At 34.4% G+C, this 25,768-nt stretch overlaps 3 protein-coding genes across 5 annotated transcripts in view; 2 read left to right on the forward strand and 1 right to left on the reverse strand.

The window, feature by feature from the left end:
• The window catches only part of LOC125048939 (serine/arginine repetitive matrix protein 1-like), a 112,736-nt gene extending 95,747 nt beyond the window's left edge, over positions 1-16,989 (forward strand). For all 3 annotated transcript variants that reach the window (XM_047647916.1, XM_047647915.1, XM_047647914.1), the window contains 6 exons: positions 6,407-6,559; positions 7,399-7,500; positions 8,060-8,210; positions 8,664-8,750; positions 11,621-12,830; positions 15,340-16,989. In XM_047647916.1, the coding sequence (XP_047503872.1) occupies positions 6,407-6,559; positions 7,399-7,500; positions 8,060-8,210; positions 8,664-8,750; positions 11,621-12,830; positions 15,340-16,522 (2,886 nt within the window). In that variant the 3' untranslated portion in view covers positions 16,523-16,989. The remainder of the gene's footprint in view (positions 1-6,406; positions 6,560-7,398; positions 7,501-8,059; positions 8,211-8,663; positions 8,751-11,620; positions 12,831-15,339) is intronic.
• Positions 5,038-5,756, reverse strand: LOC125048940 (N-terminal Xaa-Pro-Lys N-methyltransferase 1-like). The gene has a single exon (XM_047647917.1). The coding sequence runs from the start codon at positions 5,698-5,700 to the stop codon at positions 5,053-5,055; it is 648 nt and encodes a 215-aa protein (XP_047503873.1). The 5' UTR covers positions 5,701-5,756; the 3' UTR covers positions 5,038-5,052.
• Positions 16,990-18,473: 1,484 nt separating the features above from the next.
• On the forward strand, positions 18,474-24,585 carry LOC125049209 (UDP-glycosyltransferase UGT5-like). Its single transcript, XM_047648359.1, has 5 exons — positions 18,474-18,530; positions 18,601-18,835; positions 21,302-21,906; positions 22,961-23,183; positions 24,001-24,585. The coding sequence occupies exons 1-5, from the start codon at positions 18,525-18,527 to the stop codon at positions 24,507-24,509; spliced, it is 1,578 nt and encodes a 525-aa protein (XP_047504315.1). The 5' UTR covers positions 18,474-18,524; the 3' UTR covers positions 24,510-24,585.
• The last annotated feature ends 1,183 nt before the right edge of the window (positions 24,586-25,768 follow it).

The raw sequence follows: 25,768 nt of genomic DNA on the forward strand, positions 1-25,768 counted from the left end.
GGTAGAGTGGATGGCATGAGAGTACCAGGCCGATACCCCTTTCGCTTGACCTATCAAGTTAAGGTTACAGGCCTTAGCATTACTCAGGCGCTGAAGCTTGCCACAGACAGGGAGGACGGGGGAAGATGTGAAACACCAACTAGACAATCAGTAATGAAGAACTAAAGAAGAAGACAATAAACAACAATACAAATAAAGAATAAATGAAAACATTTAACTAGTTAAGATCATTCACACACAAGAAATTCCCAGTTGCATTATCGTACAATCTAAAGCTCGGCGATGTCACTAGAAAGCCTGTGACACTGATGCATAGGATAAGCGCAGCGGTGCAAGACATTCATTAATTGAAAATTAGCCCTAGCTATTTATTAGACATGCAATAGGAATGTCTATATACACGGCTCTAATAAGAATTCAGTTAATCTTCCCTCGTAAGTTACCGCTTATCTTAGCTCACGTGTTAGGCTCGTTAATTAGAACTGCTTTTGAATTTAGAACGTTTTTTTTGCACAGTAATTTTGCTGATGTGAAATATAGTAATTTTTAAAAAAACATGTTTGATGTTTATCTTTCATACGAAACAGTATTTAACTTTCCTTTTTCATTCGCAATTTTACTCTAATAAGCTGCCTGATACCTGTGGCATCGTTTTTATGACATAAGGATAATAGGTAAGAGGGTTTAATTGTCTATGAGTCTATTAAGACTATCTATCTTAACACTATATTTGTATGGTATCAGTTATTACTCATATTACAAGTAATACATATTGTGGGAAACTGTAGACCTTAAAGGAGTAAATAGATTAATTAGATTGTCCAACAATATCGCAACTTTGATAATATAAATGAAATTATGTTTCCGCGAACATGATAATTAACCTTTAGATGTTAACATCTAATGCACCTATTATTATACTTAAAACTGCAATGATTTTATTAAATTATTGAGTCATTCTTTCTAGTCAAAGTCATAATATATATTGATTTAACTTATGAGGATATAAACGCCATTTTTTACTGCCGAGGTTATTTTGACTGCCTGTTCTCAAATCAAAAGCATAGAGTAGACGCAAGCAAACAAGCAAAGAAACTCACTCTTTTCAATCGCCAACTGTTTTATTTTTTACTAGATATTTGTAAGGAGTGTTGGCCTAGTGGCTACAGCGTGCGACATTCATCTCTGAGGTCGTAGATCCGATCCCGGCTGAAGTGATTCTTCGAAAGTTAAGGAAAACATCATGAGCAAACCGGCTTGCCTTAGACCCAGAAAGTCGACGGCGTGTATCAAGCCCAGGAGAATGATCACATACTTACCTATTAGATTGACAATCATGAAACAGATCTCTGAGGCCTAGCCCTAAAAGAGGTGTAGAACCACTGGTTTATTTGTAAGCAACTACCATTAATGAGCGTTATAATAATGGACTTGAAAATATATTAAACAAAATTCACATGGATCGATTACAAATATAGTAACCCTTAATAGTTTTACTTAACCGATGAGGCGATCTTTAGGTCGGCTCTGCGTAGGCTTGATAAATACCTAACATTAATATTCTCTTAACAATGAGACTGAATCGTAGACATTTGTTAAAATAATTTTGCAATATTCTATGATGTTAGACCTTAATGGGTTCATAACCCTGATGGCTGATTAGGCTGGTTTCGAAATGATATCATTATTATGATTTGTGGGTGCTAAAATACACTTTATACAATTTATAACGTCTATTAATGAGTTGAGCTCGGCGGACGAGGCACCGCCGTTACCGCATCGAGACAATTGTGTGGCACATTTAGGTTATGCTTCAGGGTTAAGACTTAGTATACACCGAGTCCTACATAATGCTAAGTATAGGGTAGGCGCAATGCTAAGCTAAGCAGAAGCAGTGAGTCTGTAGTACCAATAAGGTAGTGTATTTGTATAATGTAACATTCGGATTCAGTGATTATTATGTTGCCTAGTTCATATTATAGGGCTAATTTTATGTGTTGGAGTAATTTTTAATTTCAAAACATAGTAGAAGATAGCAACAAATCCTATATATATATGAAACAATAAACTTATAATGTGTAAGTACATATATTAATTATTCAATTCAACCGAATAAGAATACTTAGGATGTCAGTATTACGATAATATCAGTATCACATATTATATATAAATTGTTTTGAGCGGTGTTGGCCTAGTGGATTCAGCGTGCGACTCTCATCCTTGAGGTCGTAGGTTCGATACCCGGCTCTGCACCAACGGTATTTCTGCATTGCAGTGCATTTCGTGAGAAAACCGGCCTGGCTTAAACCCAAAAAGTCGACGGCGTGTGTCAAGCACAGGAGGCTGAGAATAGGATTGACAAATGATTGATACAGAAATCTCAGGCCCAGACTTTAAAAGGTTGTAGTGCCACTGGTTTTAATAAATAATGCATCGTTTAAAAATAATATTCAAGTTTTCAGTCTTACCAGTTTTTTAAGTCTCAATACCACTTAGGAAATGTATATGCAGATAGATAATGAAAGAGTCAGCTGACATTTTATTCAAATCATTGGTAACATTTAAGTGGATTCCCGTGTCTTGTTGCTAAGCTGTTTGCATGTTTTACAGAAGTAAGAATTTTTGAGTTAAATTAGTGGCTAAATGTATTACTGATTTAAGTGTAATACATATTTAAATAAAACTTCTTTAACTGAATATACGTCAATTAATTACTTACATATTATCTCGATGTTTGAAATGATTTTTAGCAATTGAGGTTGACTGTTCGCCTGTGTCGTGTCGTTCTATTATATATGACAAAATCAAGTTCTATTGAAGTGTTCTTACATTATCTTACTGAGTTCGAACTGGTGATTTTAAAGGAAATAAAATGCTTCAACTTAAATAGACGTGCGTGCTACCTTTATTCTCTTTGTATTTCATTAACGGCCACATTCCTTGGAATTGAAATATCCACCGTTCGACAAACAACCGGTTCGTTTGCGAATTACTTTTACTTCTGCAATGGCATTTGAATAATAAAATTTGTGACAAGAACTATCAGTATTTATTTTAAAGTAGCTGAACCGAAAGACATTTAAATGAATATTATTCAAAAACATAGTGTTTATTATTGTAATGATTTCTATCTGTGTTACAGTGCCACGTACTTGTCTTGGCCGGTAAGAGCGTCGTTATCATGGAAATTAGTATTATTAACCATTATAAGGTATTCAAGTTTGAAGTCATGCAGACTAACTTAATAATTTATTGAAATGTCTAAAATGTGTAATAAGACAATGTATACTAGTATCTACAAAATACAGTTCTAGGCTAAAACAAACTTAGGAACAACTGATATGATAGGTTTTGTTACCTGTAGGTACTAATAATATAATATATTTTAATATACCTAGCAATCAGAACCGTTGGATAATTAAAACTTTGCCATTGTAATTAATAATGCAAGAAATAAAAATAAATACATTTCAGTTGGATTTTTATTTGATGTTGGTGGATATCAAAACTATTTATTGTACGCACCAAAACGGTAGTACCAACTTCAGCCGTCGGTCAAGAAAAGTATGTGGCACTGTTAACGATATTTGCCACACACATTCTGTCAGTAGCTGACAGTTATTTGAAACAACTGATAATTACGTAAAATTAATATTGTCGTTATGTTTCGTTCAACTTATTATTCATAAGAACCTTCTCCTGACTGTAATAAACACAACAAAAGTAATTAGTGATATTGTTCACGCGTGATGCGATGGCATATATATATATACGTAGATTAAGAATAAAAATTGGTTTAGTTAACAAACGTAATGTATCTTCGAGAAACCTGCGATCCTGGATGCTCGCACTGTGGACTCCAGTCCACAGTGCCTTGAACTGCCGGCCTTATAAAAATATCACAACTTCAGCATAAAAGTTTTCTTTAGCACTTACATTTTAACAACCAATATCTCAATAGCAGTGTAAAGTAATATATAAACAATTATTTATTGTTTTAAACCCCTTTGACGAATTTAAAGTAAATCTTGAAAGCTTTGAAACATGGTTATAGCGTTTCTACGTGTACAAAAGCGAATATATAATTAGAATTTATGAGCATGTTTCTTAGTTCTGTTATGTCTAGAAATTCTTGCGGTTTTAGTACGTAACATTGTGACAAAGGAAACTCAAGACTGTATTTGAATACGACCGGAAGTTGTTTTGGTAATGTATATGGTATAAATGTATGTACTATATAAAGCTAATATATACTTCAAGCCGCAATCGGGTCGACACTTTTTGTTTTGGAAGTAATCCAAGATTATGACCTCGTTCCTCAAGACATAATGGAAGGACTGTGTATGTTAAGGTCTGTTTGGTAATAAGAAGTTGCTTACACACATCAGTATTAAAGTGTATAAATATAATAAACTGGATAAATTAAAGACAAATCTATAATCAATCTCCGAAAGATTCAACAGAGGGACCTACCGTAAACCCTTTATTTCGACCCTACCTTTGAATTGCATTCACTTTTCATATATTTTCCTCTGAAATTTTTCTTTGTCTTTATAACTACTAGCCAAATAAGTTTTACGATTTGAAACAGCATTGAATTAAATCCTCAAATTGACTTTCGTAACCGCAGTGAATCCACTCAACTGTGGCACGTCTCCAAGTTCGTGATGAAGTCAGCACACGATTCGACACTACATAGATAAGCCTTTTTCATTATGATTATGAATTCACGGACCGTTATTTTGCGAATACGTGGTAATTTCTTATCATTCTTTTGAATAGTTCTTAGTAGGTTTAAATAAGTGCTTGGCCGCCTACTAGATAGGTACGGAACATCTTTTCCTTTATTTATTTTTGGTAAAAAAAACCACTTTTGTTGATTAGATCAACAGTTGATTATTGCCAATAGAGTAATTTTTGATATATGAAAGGTAAAAAATTTAATTTAAAAGATATAGAATATATATTACACTGTCAGTTTAATTCGCTCATTGTACCAAAGTATTAATGAATATAGAATTTTGGTTTCCACAAACATTTTTAATACAATAATTACTTTTCGAGTTTTGATTTCAACGCAAACATATATACTGGATAGATATCATCAGGAAAACCAGTTTGAATCTTCGTTTTTATCACTTTCAAGTTAGCATCATCAAAAATTTTGAGCATCAAATTACTTGGGCGTGTTACAGACGAATCAACATCATCATACTCCAACTCATTACTTGATACATTTTCCTTGACCACTATAATTCCATTTTTGTTAAGTGCATCTCTACATCTCTCTAAAAAGTTGATTAAATCATAATCATGCAGATGACCGAGGACCCACTGGCACCAGATGACGTCATACCTTTCTTGCGGTTTAAAGAGATGTAATCCAGTCTGATACAATGTTCCCAATTTGCAATTATCCCCAATTAATTGTTTAGCCGTGCTAATAAACTTTTCATCTTGTTCTACCAAATCAACCTTATCAAAATATGGCAGTAAAAGGTTTTTGCTAACTCTACCAATTCCGGCTCCACAATCTAATGCTCGGTTGCGTGCAGGTGGTTTGTTTACAGAAAATATTTCATTGAGAAATTCCTTAGAACCTTCAATATCAATGTCCGTTATATAGCCAAAACCTCCGAGTACTCCGTCTACAGTGGAGGGGACGTTTTCCCAATATTTTGCAGCTTTTTGGTAGAACATAGCTTTAGAAAAGGTTTAACAGTTTGGTCTTTGTTAATGTAAACAGACATTTTATTGTCAGTGTCAAATCATAGAGTATAAACGAAATAAAAATATTAATTTCGCTTTGCGCTAGACTACATAAGTAAAATAAGTACCCTAATGTTACATGGAACCGATGTTTAAAAATTTATTTTAAACTGTGAAATGATTAAGGACAGATATATTAAAAAAAACTAAAAATATACTCAAATATATTTGCAGTAAAATGTCTCTAAAAGTCATGAACTTAATACTTTGTTCCACTTATTTACCCCGGAGTTTTTTAACATAATTTTTTGTAGATGAAATTTAATACACGGGGATTTTGAAAATTTAATGAATTATATTAATTTCCAATTCATTAAATTTTCATAGGTATTTGATTAGTTATATGAATTTATACATACTAAGCGAATTAAAATATTTTTGTATTTTTTTCAATTACTCTTCCTAAATATTAATCTAGTTATCAAATTACCTTTTCATGCTCAGAATTAAAATATAATTTAATTATAAAATTTATAATAAAGTACTCTTTTTTTCTCACTTTTATCTCTTTCTGTCAAATTCTGATTTCATCACAGATTGAAAGGGACAGACGTTAAAACAGTGCAATTGTACTGATTTTTATAAATAAGAGGGTCATTTAAACTTGTAATTTAAAACTACTTTTCTTTTGTTTCAGGCTCTTATAGCAGCAGTAAATGAAACGGAAGAAGAAGACATCCGCGATGCTTTGAAAAACCAGACAGAACATCAGCTAGCCCTCGTGCCACGAGGTCCTACACTTGTCAGAGATACTGTCGCCTACAACACTACCATCACCACTGATGACACGGTAAGTGTATTATAAACTCTTTGGTTAAAATTAAGAGAAAAAACTAAACATTTCAAAACACTATACTTATTCACTGATCCGCAACTGTACATGTTAAAAAAATTGTACCATATTTAAAATGACACATAATTTACAAAATAAATCTTAAAAAGCTAAAGTTAATATAGCTGAGCAAAATGAGTCTAAACCTTTCGAAAAAACAATCGTCAGTTTGTTGGTATTAGTTGATGATACCAACATAATATTTTAGCGCTATAAAGATACCAAATTCCAATTAAAATATTCTTCGATCCCAGTAATAAAAGAGGTGTTATATGACCCGCTGATCTAGTACATGTCTATTGGCCTAACGGTTTTCTTCACATCATGATTGTGTTAAATTTCATTTCTAACATATTCCAAGAACTGGTTGGATTTCCGCGACTCAATGAACTTTCATTGTTTTCACGAATGTTGATTCTATAGCGTCGTGATAGAAATATTTTTATATTGCTCATTAGAACACTGTGTACGTCTTATTAAATAATATATAATTTTTGAGACTAAAATGTATTAAAAGGTTTGGGAACGCTTTAAGAAGCTGAGTTCCAAGCTCGTCTATATAAATTAGTATATTAATTATTTATGCAGTAATCGCTCGATACCGGTTATTGATGTCTATCGAAACTATTTAGTGCTGGTTGAATTTAAATTACGATTTTCTGATATTGTATTAACAACTAGTACTACTACTACTAACAGACTATTAAATAATGCCTTATATAATTTTTAAAACCATGCGTCTGAGTAAAATTATGACGTCCACACGTAAGTACTATAATAAAAAAAATATTTTGTAGGAGGAGCTGCGAGCTTTGCGTCCAGATGGCACGATACTGACAGAGAGGCGACACACTAAGGAACAGGAGCGCATCTGTGACGAGGAAATTGACAAGGACGAGGTAACATTTCTTCTTAGCAGATTAAAAAAGCTGCGTTTTTACAAATAATTTTCTTTTCTCTAAAATTTCAATGTGCGACTCTCATCCTTGAGGTCGTAGGTTCGATCCTAATCGTGAACCAATGGACTATCTATGCGCATTTAACACTTATTCGTAGGGTGAAGGAAAACATCGTAAGGAAGCCAGTATGCCTTAGACCCAAAAGTCGACGGTGTGTGTCAGGCACAAAAGCTTGATCACCTACATGCGTATGAGAAATTATTACAGATACAGAAGCTGAGGCCCAGACCTAAAAGGCTATAGCGCCATTGCCATATAAAATCAATTACATTACGAAACTATATTTTGATAACAATGCGTAAAAGAGTACTATTTGTTTTGATGATATAATCTATAGAATTCTGTTAGTGATCGCTTAGTATGCTAGCTATAAAAGTACACTAACCTATAATAAGAAATATTTTCTGGTCTGCTCAATTATTATTATTACTTGAAATGTGTGTCTCGTGTATTCGGAAGTGCACGTTTTTTCATTTACAATAACTATATTTACTTTTAGGTTTGTTCGGTGAAAAGTGACGAAAGTTTAATAAAAGAGTCCGGTGGAAAGGAAAGACGCAAGTGCGTGGAGACTGAAAGGTCAACTGACCTGATGGCGGGTGGGCTACGCGTCGCCACACAGTTGCAGTCCCGAACCAGGACCGAAGAAGGTATGTTTTAATATTATCTGAGGCATGTTTGCTCTTAACATCCCGTGACTACGGGCTTTCTAGCATTGTGGGTCGAATGAGCGGCGGTTGGACCATGCTTAGATACCTCCTTCCAGTTGTTTAGAATTTAAAATGTAAAAGAATGAAATGAAAAAACGTGAAGTACCTATGTATACTCACTTATCTATACTATTGTTATTAAAATAACAATAAACATAGAATGGAATATTTATACTTTTTACGATATACTTTATGGTTTAAATATAGCATAAATGAACAGCGCTTTACTGCTTAGTCGTAGATTTAAATATAGAGACGAGAAAAATAACTTTTTTCATGGAAGTATTTTTTTTTATTACGAAACTAATTTAATACATGGATTTAAAGTAATTTAACCTATTATGACAATGATTATTTTTAAATGGGTATATCATAATCATTATTTTGTTTTAGCTGAAAGAGAAGGACAACCAAACATGGATGACGAGTGGGACAGCCTTTCAGTTAGAATGCGACGGCAGCGCCGCATTCGACTTAACGGTAATAATTTGAATTTTTAAGTCATTAACTTTACACATGTTTACGCAGTTCCTAGATATAGCGATAGATGGCGCCGATCAACATTATGAAATATTAAGGATGTAATTAGGTGGTGCTTTTGGCCCGCTGAAAAATATAAATTGTTTCAATATTACACGAGTTACAAAATATAGAGAAACAAAGTTTACGAATTTAACAATACGCTGATAAACAATGAATAATTTTATGCAGCTGTTTTAATCTGATGTCAGTAAATAAAGCGTAACGAATGAAGGTTATCAATACAACATGATCAATAAAACATAAATTTAACAACTATTGCATATAATATATATGATATTGAATTTAGAACTATTCAACTATATTTAGTTTTTTATTATTAATACATATTAAGTTCCATATTTATGCTATTTATACTAGTTATTAATAATTGATTTACGGCTGTGTGAATCAATATGAGTAAATTTTGTTGCATCCAATTAATAAGTATTAATATGTTTTGCCCTTTAAACATGTCCCTGCACCTACTCGTGGTGTTTTGTAAAAGATAAATACGAATGAATCTACTTCAATAGTTATGCTTTTACTAAATAATATATTAAAAGAAAAACAATTTAGTTGCTTTTGTCCAATGTGCTTGTTACTACTAGTTGATCCGGTGAACTTCGTACCGGCTCAGTCAAAGATGTCGTCTTACAGATTAGCTGAACTTATTTATGATTTTATGAAAGTATTACAATAAATAAAAAGCAAACATTAAGTTCACTACTTTATTAAGAAATTTACAAGAAACGAAGTAAGATTCTGAATGCAAGGATAAATTTTGACAACCAATATAATGTCAATGCTTTTTCATTACTGATAGGATTCTAATATGAAAGCAGAGATAACTCTATGGACGGGATGAACATTTGATTGGTCAGAGCCAAATACAACAAATCAAAAACTAAAAAAAATATATCCAGCCGATCTTCGAACAAACTTTTTTTATCCATTAATAAAATTAAAAATGATCATAAAAAATTACTTAAAATGTCTGACAATTTTTGATTATGGCTTTTATTAGGAATGGAAATATTACAAATTATTTGTGCGGTGTATATATTCAGATGTTTGATGATAATTATAATAAGCCTTGAGACAATTATTGCTTTGAAAGGAGTGATTTAAAGATCACTTGAGCATTTCCGAGGATATTTTAAGTGATGTGATTATTAAAAATCTGATAAAAACGTTCGCATTTAAGCGAACATCAAAAAGAAAAGATAGATAGTCAAGAAATTAATAGCCAATTTGTATAGGTTTCACACTCACTAATAAATAATGCGAAATGGCTTTAAAAATTTTGTCAAATAGCCTTAAATATCAGCGAGTAAAAATTACTTAAAATCACTATTATTGAACAAAAGTACAAAGATTGAGATAAGTATATTTATAATACAAAAAGATACGCAGATATGTAATGGCATAGTTAGGCACGATGTTGTAACCAAATATGTATACTTAAAATTTAACTGGAACTTATTTAAATTTGAAAGTTTTATAAAAAATTACAATATTTGTTTATGCGTAAGTCTTTAAATCATTTGTAATCTATGAAATGAGTAATGTTTTTTTTTATAATCTGTTTTATAAATTCCATTTTTAAATGATGCAACGGCACGATTTTCACTCCGTATTTTTGCGTACAATTAAATACGTTCAAAAGTAGGCAAATTGATGTTATGGGTCCATCTGTTATCCATTTATGGACGGTAACCAGCCTACGCGTTTACTGAGGTCAGTTTCAACTTTTGACGTAGGTACCTCAGTAAAACACGGATTGCAGTCCGCAAGCCTGCACAAACTAGCTGCATTATAGCAAGTACGTTATTTATTATTATACTTATCATTGTCAGTGTCTATTTGTTTCGTAAAGGCTTGAAATATAATTAGAATATTTTTTAAATAATGGTGTGAGGACCCAAAGCGTAGGCTGATATAAAATACAATTAATGAATGTCACATTTTGCGGAAATATAATCAAATTTATCTCTACCACACGATTAAATTTGGTTAAACATCTTTTATAAATTGGTTATATACCTAATGTTGACGAGGACCTACTAAAACAAAGTTACTCGGAGTAATTTCTCTTTAGTTTAGTTGTGGAAACTTTAATTTATACTTAAGAACAAAAAGTAAAAAATTGTAATTCCAATCGCATCGGTCATTTTTGTATCTTTAACTATCTCCTTAAATACGCAATAAGCGTCCTGGCCTGTTTAAAAGGTCTTCAAAAAGTTAACATAAGTAGTATGTATATATGAGTAACACAGAAATGATTGTCCAAAAGACAATCTCCTAGCTTTAGTTAGACACGTCACATGTCTTCCAAATTAATTGACGCCGTAGTGATACTGGTACGATTCGTATCAATTGCACAATGTGCTACTAGTATTTTTATTCATCGTTGCAAAAGACAGGATGCCAAAAGTTCATGGAGAGAAATTAAGATATATTATAAATGTCAACAAATTAAGCCGTTCAAGATCAATCGTTTATTACGATTAATATGAAACTAAACGGTTTCAATACAACTTGTTATACGAACTACTCGTAGCAATTACATAAGTATTCGTTCTATAAACCTTGTCGACCTAGAAATTAATATTCAGTCAATAATTACGACGGTGTCTCATAGCGCTTCAGAAAAAAGCCTCGGTTGTTTGCATCTTGCATTGACCTTCAATGGTTAGCCAAACTTATTGACTGTACGATTACGCCATAACATGTGCGAAGATGTAAGGTGCGGCTGCCTACCACTCAACGGAAGGTGCCCGCGCGCGCGCACGTATATCTCGTTACCTAATATATTATCTGTTTTACAGATCAAGAAAAGGACTACGCAAAACGTCCAATTAACTTTGACATAGAGGAAGAAACGCGCAAAAAAGAAACTTCTAAATGGTTAGAAAGCCATTTTGGTAGCGAGTCGCCTTCATCTCATGACTCCATCGCCGAGGAAATCGGACGACGGCCTGAAACTGGTTACTATGTAAAGAAGTCTGAAGACGAAGGCTATTACGGGAAGACCTCTACTGTGCCGCCACCACCACCAGTGTTTCCCGAACGAGTTCTTCGAAAGACTAAGTCATCAACACCTTCGGAGGAACGCCCACAAGGGAATAGGACAGGTGGATATTTTAAAGGTGTTGCAGATTGGTCACAACGCCGTGCTACAAAGCCCAGAATGCCTGAACCTCGCAGCTCATCTCCCTCGCCACCGGTGGTGCGTTCGCCATATGCCAGTAATGATAGGTTAAACGGTTCTTCGCCGAGACATGTGTACGGAAAGCGCGATTCGCCTCAGGGAAGGTCATCGCCGATCGGTCGCCGCCACCCGCCCTCGCGCGACGACTCTGCCTACGTCTCTTCCTCGACAATGCACAGTCCTCCACGTGGTTCACCATTTCATCCACTTGAAACGGATCGGTCGTTCCGTGAACCTTCCATTGAAGATGATTATCGCCCGCCTGTAGTTCCTGAACGGAAACGTAATTTAAAGCAGCGGTCCGAGGATCATCGTTACGATAGCGGATACAGGAGTTCATCACGGAATGGTAATTCAGGACGTTCACGAGACAGTCACGAGGACAGTGCCGTAGAACCTCCTCCAGATTATTCGCCCCCGAGGGAGCGTCGAGGTAGTGCGGACAGAGATAGAACGCCACCACGGCGCCGAGACGAAAGAAAGCTAAATCAGAAAACTAGGTTTGCGGACAATGGACGACGGCCCTCACCAGTTAGAAGATCAGTGGGATCAGCGATTGGGAATTCGATAAGGAAGCTAGTGGGAAAGATACGGTCGGCGTCAGCGGAACGAAAAGCAAAGTGGCGCAACTCGAGATCTCCGTCGCCGGAGCATGCATCGCGGACGTATAAACAGTACGGGGGGGAGCTGGCGCCCCCTGCCGCTCCCCCGCACCGTTATTACCTAGGAGAGGACCCTTTTGCGCCCAGCATCTATGGCCGTGAGCACAAGTATGACGGCAGTCCTAGACGCGCCACAGCTGTTGATGCCCGTGACCATCGCGAAAGGTAAGATCTGATACCAACATATCATTATAAACCAACATTATTTCATTATTAACCATAGATTATCTATTAAATATACAATTCATAAAGCTCTTAATAGAAGTTTCTAGTAAAAAAGTACTGAGAGACGACACGTGTATACCTGGATAATTTGCGCACTATCAATCAATTTTCAGAACATTAGTATTTTTATGGCGCTACCTATTATAGTTTTTAATAGAGCGTTAAATTATAATATGCCCACCTGTATTTTACGCTAACCTTAAATAGAATCTTGTCCCTGTACCACCCACACTAAAAATATCGACATAAAATTTAATTAATGAGCGTTGTATTTACAATATCACATTACGAACAAAAAAACCACCCAATATTAAGACTTAAATTAACAAAGTAATAAAATGTAAGTACGGAATTTTAAAAAGCAGAAGTCTTGAGGGATTTTCTTAGACTCATTATCATCAGCTATTCCTTTAGATCCATCTTTGGACGTAGGCCTCCTCTATTTATCTCCAAGTCGATCGGCATTTGCATCCATTTTCAAATATACAATTATGTGGTATTTAATACATTTATTTACTTGTTATAATCTTCTAACTCATATATTAAGACAGCCTTCCAATGTTCTTCAGAACTATATTCCCTTTGTGGTGTCTATTGAAATTATCTAAGCAATAAACTAAAACGCAATTTATTGAGTGCATAATTTATTATTCTCGGCTGTAAGTGATATTAAATCAATGCAAGTACCTAATGCTCAGTCAACGTAATAATTACGATTATATTTTCCTTGTGGTTTTGCAACATACCGTCGGTGTCTTTTTACAACATATATAATTTAATCATAATTAGGATCCAGGAATAATATCTATATTAAATTCCGTTATATTGTTTGCAATACATCTGATTCTTTATTTGAATTTATTTAGCTTCAATTAGCAGAGAGTGATCTAGACTTCTCTCTTCGCGCTTTGATCTCGGTTAGTCATATAAAATTTTACCGCTTTTAATTAAAGAGTAGTAGTAGTAAGTAGAGTAAGCTATTATCTATTATGCACATAAATTGTATAAAGCTAAAGATGAGATTTTATACAATTATATAAAAGGTACAGCCCACATAGTCGAAGAAGAAAGTTTACAAATCTAATAAATACTTACATATTCAGGCATTTGCAACTTTCACGATTTGTAGACACTATTAAGACAATCATTATACGTCGATTTGTATACCTCTTTCGGTTGTATTAAAGTATAAGTAAAAATAAATAATTGCTTTTATAAGTTACAAATATATATTCACTACGTGAAATTAGCAATGATAAGCGGTCTTGTCTTGGCAACCTTTAATCTTTGTGCCGGAAGTGAAAACAACAGTTTAACTAAAACAAAAATACAAAATACAGACTCGTAATAAGTACATTTAATAATGTATGAAGTTTATTTACAAATATAAGGCACACATTTTATTACTGTTATACATTAATTGTATAATAAACAAAAACTTATCGCTGTATTTAAAATCCTAATAGGTACTCAGTACAATTTATCGATTTACAGACTTCAATCACGTCACGTCAATACATTCCGGCATATCATACCATAAAATCTACCTTGCCGCTGTCCATGAGCATTGCCTAGTATGGGAATAGTGGTTTCTCAACAAAACAGCCCTTATTTAGTCTATAATTGAGTCAGTTTCTTGAAACATGACTCATTGTAAGAATATGTCAACAGGTGCTTAGGCGTCATTGAATCATTGCGTAGTGCAAAAATGTATCGCTTCCTTCTCACTGATTTAGATTCAGTCTAGATTCTAAACATTTAAAGAAATTCTGATGTCTTTAAGTTGACATAATGTTAGGACATTTGGGTTCGAAGTTAGTTACAGAAATTTGTATCTATATTATTACAAGTTTTTTGATCTATGCTAAAGAGGAAAGATTTGATATGTAATGGATAAACTCTAAAGCTCTGAACCTATTAAAATAAATACCAATATATAAATCTATATTATTAGAGACTAACATAGGCTTTATTACAAGCTACGATGAACAGGAGGGGGAACAGAAACGGAATAAATTTTATTTTTTGTCCTCAGTTTGGTTTATCACGTTCTTCCGTTTTCGGGAACTACGGGCTTAAATTTTAAAAATTAATGTTGTGCTGGTTTGTCTATGTATTGCGGAAAGCTGTATTATAACACTGCGCCGTTGAAACCGCACAGCTAGTCACATATAAACATATATAATGTATCTAAATTATCCTCTTAAACAGCAAAAAGTATCGGTCGCAATGAGGTGACTTTAAAAAAAATAGTTAATAGCATATGTGAACAAAGCATGATCGTTAGTAGTGTAGGCGGAGATCCCCATTGAGTCCAATTAGGTTTAAATACAAGATCACTTGTTTTTATGATACAAACGGATAATAATTATTGTACGTGGGAAGAGTGCTTATATTGTTACTAGAATATTATAGTGTTTTTATTCTATCATTTTTTTCTCTATTTCAGAGGACAGTACTCAAGCACGCTCGGTCGATTCAGTCATTCTACAAGTCGATTGAACCCGAACAGCGAAACTGAGGAAGAATACTTACGGTCAGCACAAACTCTGCCGAGGAAACTTCACGAACGCAAAGATAAGAAACCCACCGAAAAGCCAAGCTCAAACAAATATTGGCAACGTCTTACCTCAAATAAAAGATCTACAAGTGCCATTAATATATCGAATAATTCTTCAACGCCTGAAACAAAGGTAAACGGTTACCCTCCTGGTCCCGCAAAACCTGCGCGGACCTACAAGGGTCTTAACAGGAGTAAGAGTTTTGCTATGGGCGTTCCCGAACAAGAAACACATCCTAGGTACATTTCAGGCATGAACAGAAATTACTCCACGATGTACAAGTCTAATCCTCATTTGAGCCGGCTTGATGAAACCCCTGAACAACTTAAAAGTCCCGGTATTGTGTCAATTATAAATCGAAGTCAACGCGATCTCGCTGATGCTGTTTCGCGTGAGACAGAACGGCGTCGCGACGGACTATTCGGTGCGCGTTATGGAAAAACGGCACCAACCACCAACGGACATACTAATGGTTACAGCAAATCTTTCGATGAAACAGATAAAAAGAAGATGTTTTTGAAAGGACTTCGGGATCGCGCACCTGAACTATATCAAACTTTGCACGCTGACGATGAATCGGATGGAAGCAGGTTGTCGTCGAGATATGGAACTCCATCACCCCATTACAAAGAAAGAATATCTGAAGAGCGTAAAATCCCAGTTTATAAAACAGATTCTATGAATAGAGATAGCAGCCCGTTTGTTTCACGCTTGGAGACGAGGTTGAAATCTCCAATTAATAGAAGAGAGAGTAACAGTAGTGACAATTATTCTGAGACCTATAGATACACTACTAGGTCTGGTGATCCTGAGCGACCCAGTGTCACAGATACAGTAGAAACTGTTAGCAAAAAAATCGTGCCGTCCAAAGATGGTCGATCAAAGGAGATAATTGAATCCAGGGAAGTCAATTCGGTGACAAAAAGCAGAGGTTATAAGGAGCCTATTACAATAAAATATTATGAAAGTGACCGACCACCGAAGTATGAAAGCAGAAATGGTATAACTCCATTGTATACAGAGCGTAGGCGAAGCAATTTTAAAGTAACAGAGAAAGTTAGAGATTATTAAGAAAATCTATATCGTCAATACCATTTGCTCCGCGTGTTTTATATTTTTATAACGTAAATACAATACTACTTTTAAGGAGGTGCTATACAAGCGGAAGAATACGAAACCTTCATACGCTTATATTTTATGTGTAGTTCCTGTCTGTGTTTAAATTTCGAGACAAAACAAGACACTATACGGAGCGAGGTCACTTGACACTTTCTGCCATAACATTGATAAATAAAGGACTGTTAGAAACATAGAATGTTTCTCTATACATTTATTAATTTACCCATAAGTTGCTTTATGTAAAAAGTCATAGCTATACTAATTATACTTAACATTGAAACGACTCCGTCCAGATATAACGTCAAAATAATGGAACTCATTATTTGTGAATAGTTTTATATTAATTAATTAATTTTTAACATTTTATTTCAGTAATCTAGATGTTTGTAATCTTGAGAATAAATATGTATGATACATAATCCATGGTGTTTTATTTTATTAATGACATCTGAGTTGATATTAGCAAGGCAAAGAAGTTTGCAAAGACTACTTGTGCATGGGACCAAATATTTAATATAGATATTTTTAAGCTTACAATACGATTATGAATATTTATATGGGTAAATAAGTATGATAGAGCAGTGTTGGCCTAGTGGCTTCAGCGTGCGACTCTCATCCCTGAGGTCGTAGGTTCGATCCCTGGATGTGCACCAATGGGCTTTCTTTCTATGTGCGCAACGGTGAAAGAAAACATCGTGAGGAAACCGGCTTGCCTTAGACCCAAAAAGTCGACGGCGTTCGTCAGGCACAGAAGGCTGATCATCTACTTGCCTATTAGATTTAAAAATATCATGAAACAGATCTAAGACTTAAAAACGGTTGTAGCGCCATTGATTGATTGATTTTTTTATTTTTAAATAAGTCTGATCTTAGAAAAGTACGTTAAAAAAATATATTTAAGGTTGTTTGTACAACTGTTTTTATTGTTATCTTGAAGGCAGCTCAGGGACATGTCTACACTTGGTTCTAAAATAAATATCAAAAATTTTAATTGAAAATCGGAGCCTTATTATTAAATAATATCAGGTATACAATTGTTTTCGTTATCTTCTGCATTTTCGCAACCGGGCAACTGCCACCTTACAATTTGTTAAATTAGTTTGCTTTCATTCTGCTTAAAATTACAATACCATTAACAGTATAAATAAAATTGATTTTGAAATTTTATATCTGTATTTGCAGTTTATTTTTGCTTAAATTACAATTTGCGTTATTAGATAAGATTATGTCGAGCTATACTTATTGAAAATCAAACTTTTTAAGTTCTATAGATTTCTGGTTGTATTACGTATAGAAGGTGAACTGATGATATTATGTTTTCAATAATAGTGCCATCTATAGTTCTTAGTGGTAATTAAGATAAACGTTTTAATATGACAAAAATAAAATCGGCATGATTGAATTTAATGCCATCTATATTTGAAGATGCGAACTAGTAGAAAAAAAACAAATGTGACGGTATAAAGATGATACTATAAGTTTATTACCAATAATACAGATGGCAGTTGAATAATATTTAAAAATTTGGTATCTTATATTGGAATTTTCAAAACTGTCCTTGGTGCCTTATGGCAACTTTTTACCAATACAATACTGAATCTTACTTTTAGGATTGATATAAATAATTAGCTCTCAAAACCATAACAAATATAACGATAATATTGGCTAAATAATTGGTGTTTTGCATTAATATGTACCCAAAAAATCAAACTTAAATGTTGGTGAATGATGTCGGGCGTTTTATTTGAATTGTATTTTCTGAATACTCCATTTCTCGATGCCCTTCAATAGAACATGTAATTGTGGTGTTTAATATTCATAATATGCAATTAAACAGTAAATATAACGAGACTATACTTTTATCGCTATTACGGGTTTAAGATCATTCAGTTAACAACACTGTGGAAGAGGCATTGTGCGTTATTTATTAATATGTTTAATTTAAATTCTAAATATGACGGTAAGATATTTTTTTTTTTAAATAATATTATTGTGCTTTAATTCAATTTAATCTCGATGTGTTATTACAGCTCAATATTCGTGAATGTATTATTTTTTTATGCTTACCGTTTTGCGAGGCAGCCAACATACTCTATGTTGTACCGGTCTCTTCAAGATCTCATGATATATTTCTTAGACCAATAGGACTTGAACTGGCAAACAGAGGTCATAATGTCACCGTTATAACCTCTTTTGACGTACCAAATTCCCCACCAAATTATCACAAAGTTGTAGTAGAGAGGAAAGAAATATGGGATTTAATGGGTAAGCATTTTTCCACATATTGAAACATAAAGAAATCGCTACGTCTTGTAAGATTCGAGACTTATCTCAAGTAAGATAATAACTATGACTACTACTTACCTATGGAAGTTCACCAAAGGCAAGCAATAAACATTTTAAGTTTAGATTTAAGGTTTTTTTATGTAATAGGAGGCAAACGGGCGGACCCGATGTTAAGTGATACCGCCGCCCATGGACACTCACACCACCAGAAGGCTCGCAAGTGGATTGCCGGCCTTTCAAGAATTGGTACGCTCTTTTCTTGAAGGACTCTAAGTCGAATTGGTTCGGAAATACTTCAGTGGGCAGCTGGTTCCACATAGTGGTGGTTCGCGGCAAAAACTGCCTTAGAAAACGCTCAGTTACAGAACTGATGATATTTGTTTATTGTATAAAAAGCTAAGGAAAGGTTGCTGCTTGGATTTCCTCTTATAAAGGGTTAAATGTTATTGTGTTATTAAACTAATGATGTTAAAAGGCTATCAGGTGCCTATCGAATGCACAAAGCAAATGCATTATATTTGATAAAGATTGATACCGTATCCGTAGCTCGTCAATACTAAATTAAACCATTTTAAAACATTTACACTAACTTTTATTATTTGAGAAGGTACATTTAATCACGTCTTTCATTCGGTACCATGTTCTTAATATCAGTATAATATCAGTCAATCATACATAAATATCACAACGTTTATTCATAAAGTATCAAAAAGCAAATAAGGTTTTTTCATACTAAAAATAATACTCGCGCGAACTTTCTCGAGCCGAGACGTGTAAATTCATCAAAGGGTTATTTTGATACAATATGTAATAACATATTTGATTTTTAACCGTACATATCTTATTTAACAAATTAAGTGAGGGTCAGCGGTAAATCCCAAAAAAAAATGTATTTAAATTATTACTTTAATTCAATTACTACCTTTTAACTAAATATGAATATTTAATCGGCCCATAATAATTAGTTGAGAATTTGCCGGTCCTATGTGAGGTATCCGATCAAAGCAATCGATGTATGTTGTCCGCTTTCTTTTATAATGCCCGCCTTCTACTGCGAGCGGAACGGACCCATTACGGACTCCGCTTTACTCATAGCGATGATATTCATACATGTTCTTCCACCAAAGCGGAGACGAGCGGAGCGGAGTGAGCGAATTGAAAGAGGATAAGAGGTTAGCTAGTTGAGCGAGTTTCCCACTGAGTCCGTACGAAACTCGCTGAGCAAATTTTATTATATTTCATACAGTTAATTCCACACACATACAAAAGAGTAAAGCAGAGCGGAGCAAGCGAGTAAAGCGGAGTCCGCTGCTATGCTATTGAAAACTAGTTTTGAACGGAGTCGTCAAGCAAATCGTTGTACATTAGTAATAAATCTCCTTTTGCGGGCCTTCCTCGAATGTGATTATTGATCCAAAATCTTAATTTACGCCTGATCTGCTTCCTTTATTGTGAGACAGTATTAAGATTTTATTTACCATATTAATATAATCATCTTCACTAGAAGCATCTGACATAGTGAGATTCACAAAAACGTCTTGATTCTACGAAGGGCTGCCCAATAATGGTGCTCAGCTCCCCGCTCGCAAAAGGACGCACAACCTCGCTGGATGGAGCGAGAACTAGGTAGAAAATTAACGGAGTAGTCATTCATTTCCCGCTTCCCGCTCCGCCTAGTTGACCTCGTCAGTGGAAGGCGAAATAAATTATTTTAAAAACTCTTTCTTAGTGGAAGGCAAAAACTATTATCATTTCAAACTCCGTTCCGCCAGTCATCTATTTCTCTAACACTTACGCAGTGGAAGGCGCGCATAACGGTGTTGCGTCAGAGGGGTGCAGGTATTGCTTATGCGGGGCAAAGGGCACTCCCTTGAACATCTAACAAACACTTTTACAACCAAAAACAAAAAAAGACAGTAACAACCATTTAAAAAGAATGAAAGTTTAATTTGACATCAACAAGCCTTTAAGTCGTTTAAACCTTAGGTCAATGTTATATGTGTTATAGACCATACAGTTGAAGTAATTTTAAAATATTATGTTGTTATTATTCTTAAATCTGTAATGGACGACAACATATACGTCCTTAATTATTATCTAAATTAAGTCAAGTTAGTTAGGAACAAATTTTCACTAAATTAACAAACGTGCTAACCGAACATTAATTTAACACCATATTTTCTACTTTTGCCCATACACAAAATTCAGCATCAGACCTCTAGACCTCATGATCACCGGACTTCATTCGCGCGGACTAAGTGTTCAGACGACAGAATAGACTAACAAAGGATTATTAAAAATTTTAAAATTCTTCTATTCAAATCACATAGAAAATCTGTTGCGTAATTCAAAATCCACTTTTATACTAAGTGACCTACATATTAAACTGCGATACAAATGTGGACTAAGGTAAAGGTGTGTTAATTACTTTGTACTATTTTATAGGTACCGCAAGACCAAACTTATTCGAAACAACCAAAATATCAACCATCAATTTAATAAACACAATACTGTGGAAAGCAGGGCTTGCTTTGACGGAACATATTCTTAACTCAACTGAAGTACAGGATTTTCTCAAACAAGATAATAATTATGATTTAGTTATCTGTGAGACATTTGTTCAAGACGCTATATACTACTTTTCTCATAGATATAATGCACCATTAGTGCTTGTAACACCCTTTGGAAATTGTATGAGACACAATATAGTTGTTGGAAATCCATTACAGCTAGCGACTATTCACTACGAGTTCGTTCCGATAGAAAATCCCAAAAGTTTTATGGGACGTATGAAAAATCTTTTCATTTCAATATATGAGTATGTATCGTGGAGGTTTTGGTACTTAAAAGAACAAGAGATATTAGCTAAAAAGTATATGAAAGGTTTGCCCGAACCAATACCAAATTTATACGATATAGAAAAAAATGCAGTACTATTTTTGGTTAATAGACACTTCAGTTTTAATGAACCAATGGCATATCTACCAAATATTATCGAAATTGGGGGATTGCATACGACAATGAACGCTGAAACAGAAATATTATCAAAGGTATGTAGAATTATGTATCTTATATATCAATCTGATATGCCGATGATAACACGTCATAAAGATATAAAATATTTATAATTTCTATTGCAAATATTAATTAGGTCTGTAATATACTATATATATATATATATATATATATATATATATATATATATATATATATATATATATACATATATATACATATATATATATAGTTGGCCTAGTGACTTCAGCGTGCGACTCTCATACCTGAGGTCGTAGGTTTGATAGGCCCCGGCTGTACGGTAATGGACTTTCTTTCTATGTACGCATTTACCATTCGCTCGAAGAGTGAAAGAAAACAACGTGAGGTTCTGTCAGGCACAGGAGGATGATCACCTACTTGCCTATTAGATTCATAAATGATAATGAGCTAGATACAGACATCTGAGGCCTAAAAAGGTTGTTGCGCCACTGATTTTTTTAAAATACTGTATAAAGCTGAATTAAGAAAACAATTAAAAAAAAAATCATTTTGTACAGCATTTGAATTGATTGTTTTTGTTAATTTTACTCCCGCCAGTCCCAGTTGTAGCCCAGAGTACCTTCATCCTAGATAAGGAAATTCCTGAGAGCGTAGGGCGTTCGATTAAAAATTTCAAAGCATTTCAGACGTATTGAAATTACGAATTTCGGTCTTTCAAAGAGATATAGTCTATTTAAAAGTAATATCGCTTCAAACCCTTAAACCCCGAAGTTGCACCCCGCACCCCGCACCACCCAACCCCGACATACGACATCGGAAAATGTTTAACAGGTTAAGCAACAACAGTTTAAGGTAGTTGTCCTTGTGCAATTATCCTTCCTATTCCCTTAATTCATAGGTAATGTGCCCCCTACAACGTTTAAATACGATAGCGTACATAAACGACGATAACTAATAAACATACTTTCCATCCCCTACATAATACTGTATACACCTACATATACAGTGCTATTAAATATTTTAAGGTTGTATTAAAAATGTAGCCAGTCCAAAAAATACTTAACTCTAATGAAGATTTGTTAAATAAAAATGTATTACTTATTTTAGGATTTAGAAAAAGTATTGAACGAATCCACCAATGGAGTAGTGTATATCAATTTTGGAAGTAATGTTAAAAGTTCTGAACTACCAGCTGATAAAAAGAATGCTTTTATAAGCATTTTGGGGAGACTTAAACACACAGTTTTATGGAAATGGGAGAATGATCGCACAGAAGATATGCCACAGAATATAATCACAAGAAAATGGTTTCCACAACATAAAATATTAGGTATGTATTCTGCTATGAAAATATTGTGCCATTTTATATCGCTCGAACATGCTTGTTTGAGAAATGCAATAGGAAAATTTGGAGACTGCTGAAAGCTTGTATTACCTATATCTCTTAATAAATAGGATGTGATTTAGTTTTGTAGATATAATATTAGTATTTAATGTACTTCGAGTTGATTATATTCAATGAAGTCTACAGAACTTCCAGTAAGGACGTATTTTTTAATGTCCAACATGTTAAAAAAACCAGTGGCGCTACAACCTTTTACGCCATCTGGGCCTTAGATTTCTGTATCTGTTTCGTGATCATTTGTTTTTTTCTTATAGGCAAGTAGTTCATTAGCCTACTATTCTCGACACACGCCTTCGACTTTTTCCTTACGATAGTTTACTTCACCGTACGAGTGTTTAGTGCGTAGGTATACCTATAGACAGAAAGCCCATTGGTGCACAGCCAGGTTGGAAACCCACGACTTTAGGGATGAGAGTCGCACGTTAAAACCATTAGGCCAACACTGCTTTCAAACCTATTTTAGGAATTATTAAAGTAGAAATATATTGTCTCTCAATAGCACTAACACTTAAAAAACACGCTGGTCGTGTCCACATGTTATAGGGATGGCACCGCTTTTGATATTTATGTATGTATGTCAATTTATATCATGTGTTTGTCCTAATTTTGTGGTCCAAATAAATAAAAAAAAACACTTGTGAATAAGTGCTTGTACCGAGATAGGACCTTTTGAAAACTATCTAAATATGGGCAGTTATAGGTGGGGTATTCGATATATTTTTTATACGTAAAACAATTTCAGCACACCCCAATATAAAACTATTTATCGGTCACGGGGGAGCAATGAGTACCCAAGAAGCTGTTTATCACGGAGTTCCTATCCTGGGTGTACCCATATACGCTGACCAATACAACAATCTACTTCTCACCAAAGAAGCCGGCTTTGGAGAAATACTCAATTTTAATGACATCAATGAGGCATCTACAGAAAGGGCCATAAAGGATATACTCGAGAAGGAAACATATATGTTAAAAGCTAAAGAGGTTTCTAAAATATTCAGAGATAGGCCAATGAATCCTTTAGAAACAGCAATGTTCTGGATAGAATACGTTATCAGAAACAATGGTACAAATCATATGAAAAGCTCTGCGATTGATATGCACTGGACTGTATTCAATATGTTGGACGTTTATGCATTTATCGTAATAACATTTGTGACAATTGTTTTTCTTGCAGTAAAATTGTTGATTGTTTTAAGTAACAAATTACGTTTTAGGGGGGTTCTGACGAAAAAACAGAAACGCTCTTGAATGTGAGGTAAAGAGAGAATACGATTCATGATTTATGATTGAATAATGTTTTTTTATTAAAGGTTAATATAATCATTAATTATTTAATTATTTAAGCAGACAACCATAAAATTCCTATCCTAAATATTATAATGTATATGTAATCAGCACACATCACCGCAACAATACCACACACAGTATGATTTTTTTACTACGTATTATTTTATAGTCCGTTGCAATGACCCATTAACGGGTAATCCAGCCTTCCAGCTATTACCGCCAAAATGCCGTTAGGGCTCCTCCACACGCGCCTCACCAGAGACTGCTCAACTGCAGAACAGTTCACACCTGCACAACCAAACATTGACGTAGACGCATTTTAGACGCATTGTAGACGCACAGCAATAGCGAGGGAGCTCCACCAACATCATGAACGCATTATTGAACAGTGAGAACAATATATGAGTTCGAAGTCTGTGGCTTCCCAACGTACAGAAATCCTCGGACCTTTGTGAAGCCTGCTAAGTGCCCAGGAGAATTCTGTGCTTCTAGAAGGAGCTAGGCTTACTTCGTTAACCAGGACTTAACGCACAACAGTATCTGTCCTAAGTGACATAGTATCTGTCCATTTCACACAGTTAATTTGATTTCCGTACCAATACTTATATATATTTACGACTTGCGATGATGATTGAGTTGTTATCTTTTTCTATAGAGCGTCATAAGATACAGTTGCTGGTGTTTTTCTTGAACTGTAGGAGACTAACTTATTAGATATTTCCTTATGGTCACTTACTCCATCAAAAGTCACCGGAATATTTGTGCCACTTTTTAAAACTAACTCTGGCCTTCCTATGAGTTTGCCTAACCGATCCATTCTAGCCAGCGATTTTTTTAGATCTTCTATACACTTGCTTGCCTGCATTCCCGTCCCTCCATAGAAACCTTCGATAAGGACAATATGTCAGACTACATTTTAGCAATAAGAACAAAAGGATTTGGATTATAGGATAACAAACAGATTCACACAGTAACTTCGTCTGATCGAAATAACACACAGTGACCCGGCCAGCGTTTGAGCCACTCACTTGATCAATATATGTTAATGTCAGACGCTAAGCCCAACATTTTTATATCAACCATTTGAAATCATTACATATACTAGTAAATTCAATATAAAATTATTCATTTGGATGAGCATTTAAATCCCCTAACATATAAATAGGTTCGTTGTTATAGTCATTACTAATTAAAACACTTACGGTTTCCAAAGCGTCCGT

Source organism: Pieris napi, chromosome 4 (assembly GCF_905475465.1).
Source record: "Pieris napi chromosome 4, ilPieNapi1.2, whole genome shotgun sequence".
Taxonomy (NCBI): domain Eukaryota; kingdom Metazoa; phylum Arthropoda; class Insecta; order Lepidoptera; family Pieridae; genus Pieris; species Pieris napi.

What these genes read in the sequence shown, in the direction of transcription:
- LOC125048940 (XM_047647917.1), bottom strand. Translation starts at nt 5,700, where the DNA reads ATGTTCTACCAAAAAGCTGCAAAATATTGGGAAAACGTCCCCTCCACT.
- LOC125049209 (XM_047648359.1), top strand. An exon ending in AAACAGAAATATTATCAAAG is followed by an intron (nt 21,907 to 22,960) that starts GTATGTAGAATT and finishes TACTTATTTTAG; the next exon opens with GATTTAGAAAAAGTATTGAA. An exon ending in TCCACAACATAAAATATTAG is followed by an intron (nt 23,184 to 24,000) that starts GTATGTATTCTG and finishes AAACAATTTCAG; the next exon opens with CACACCCCAATATAAAACTA.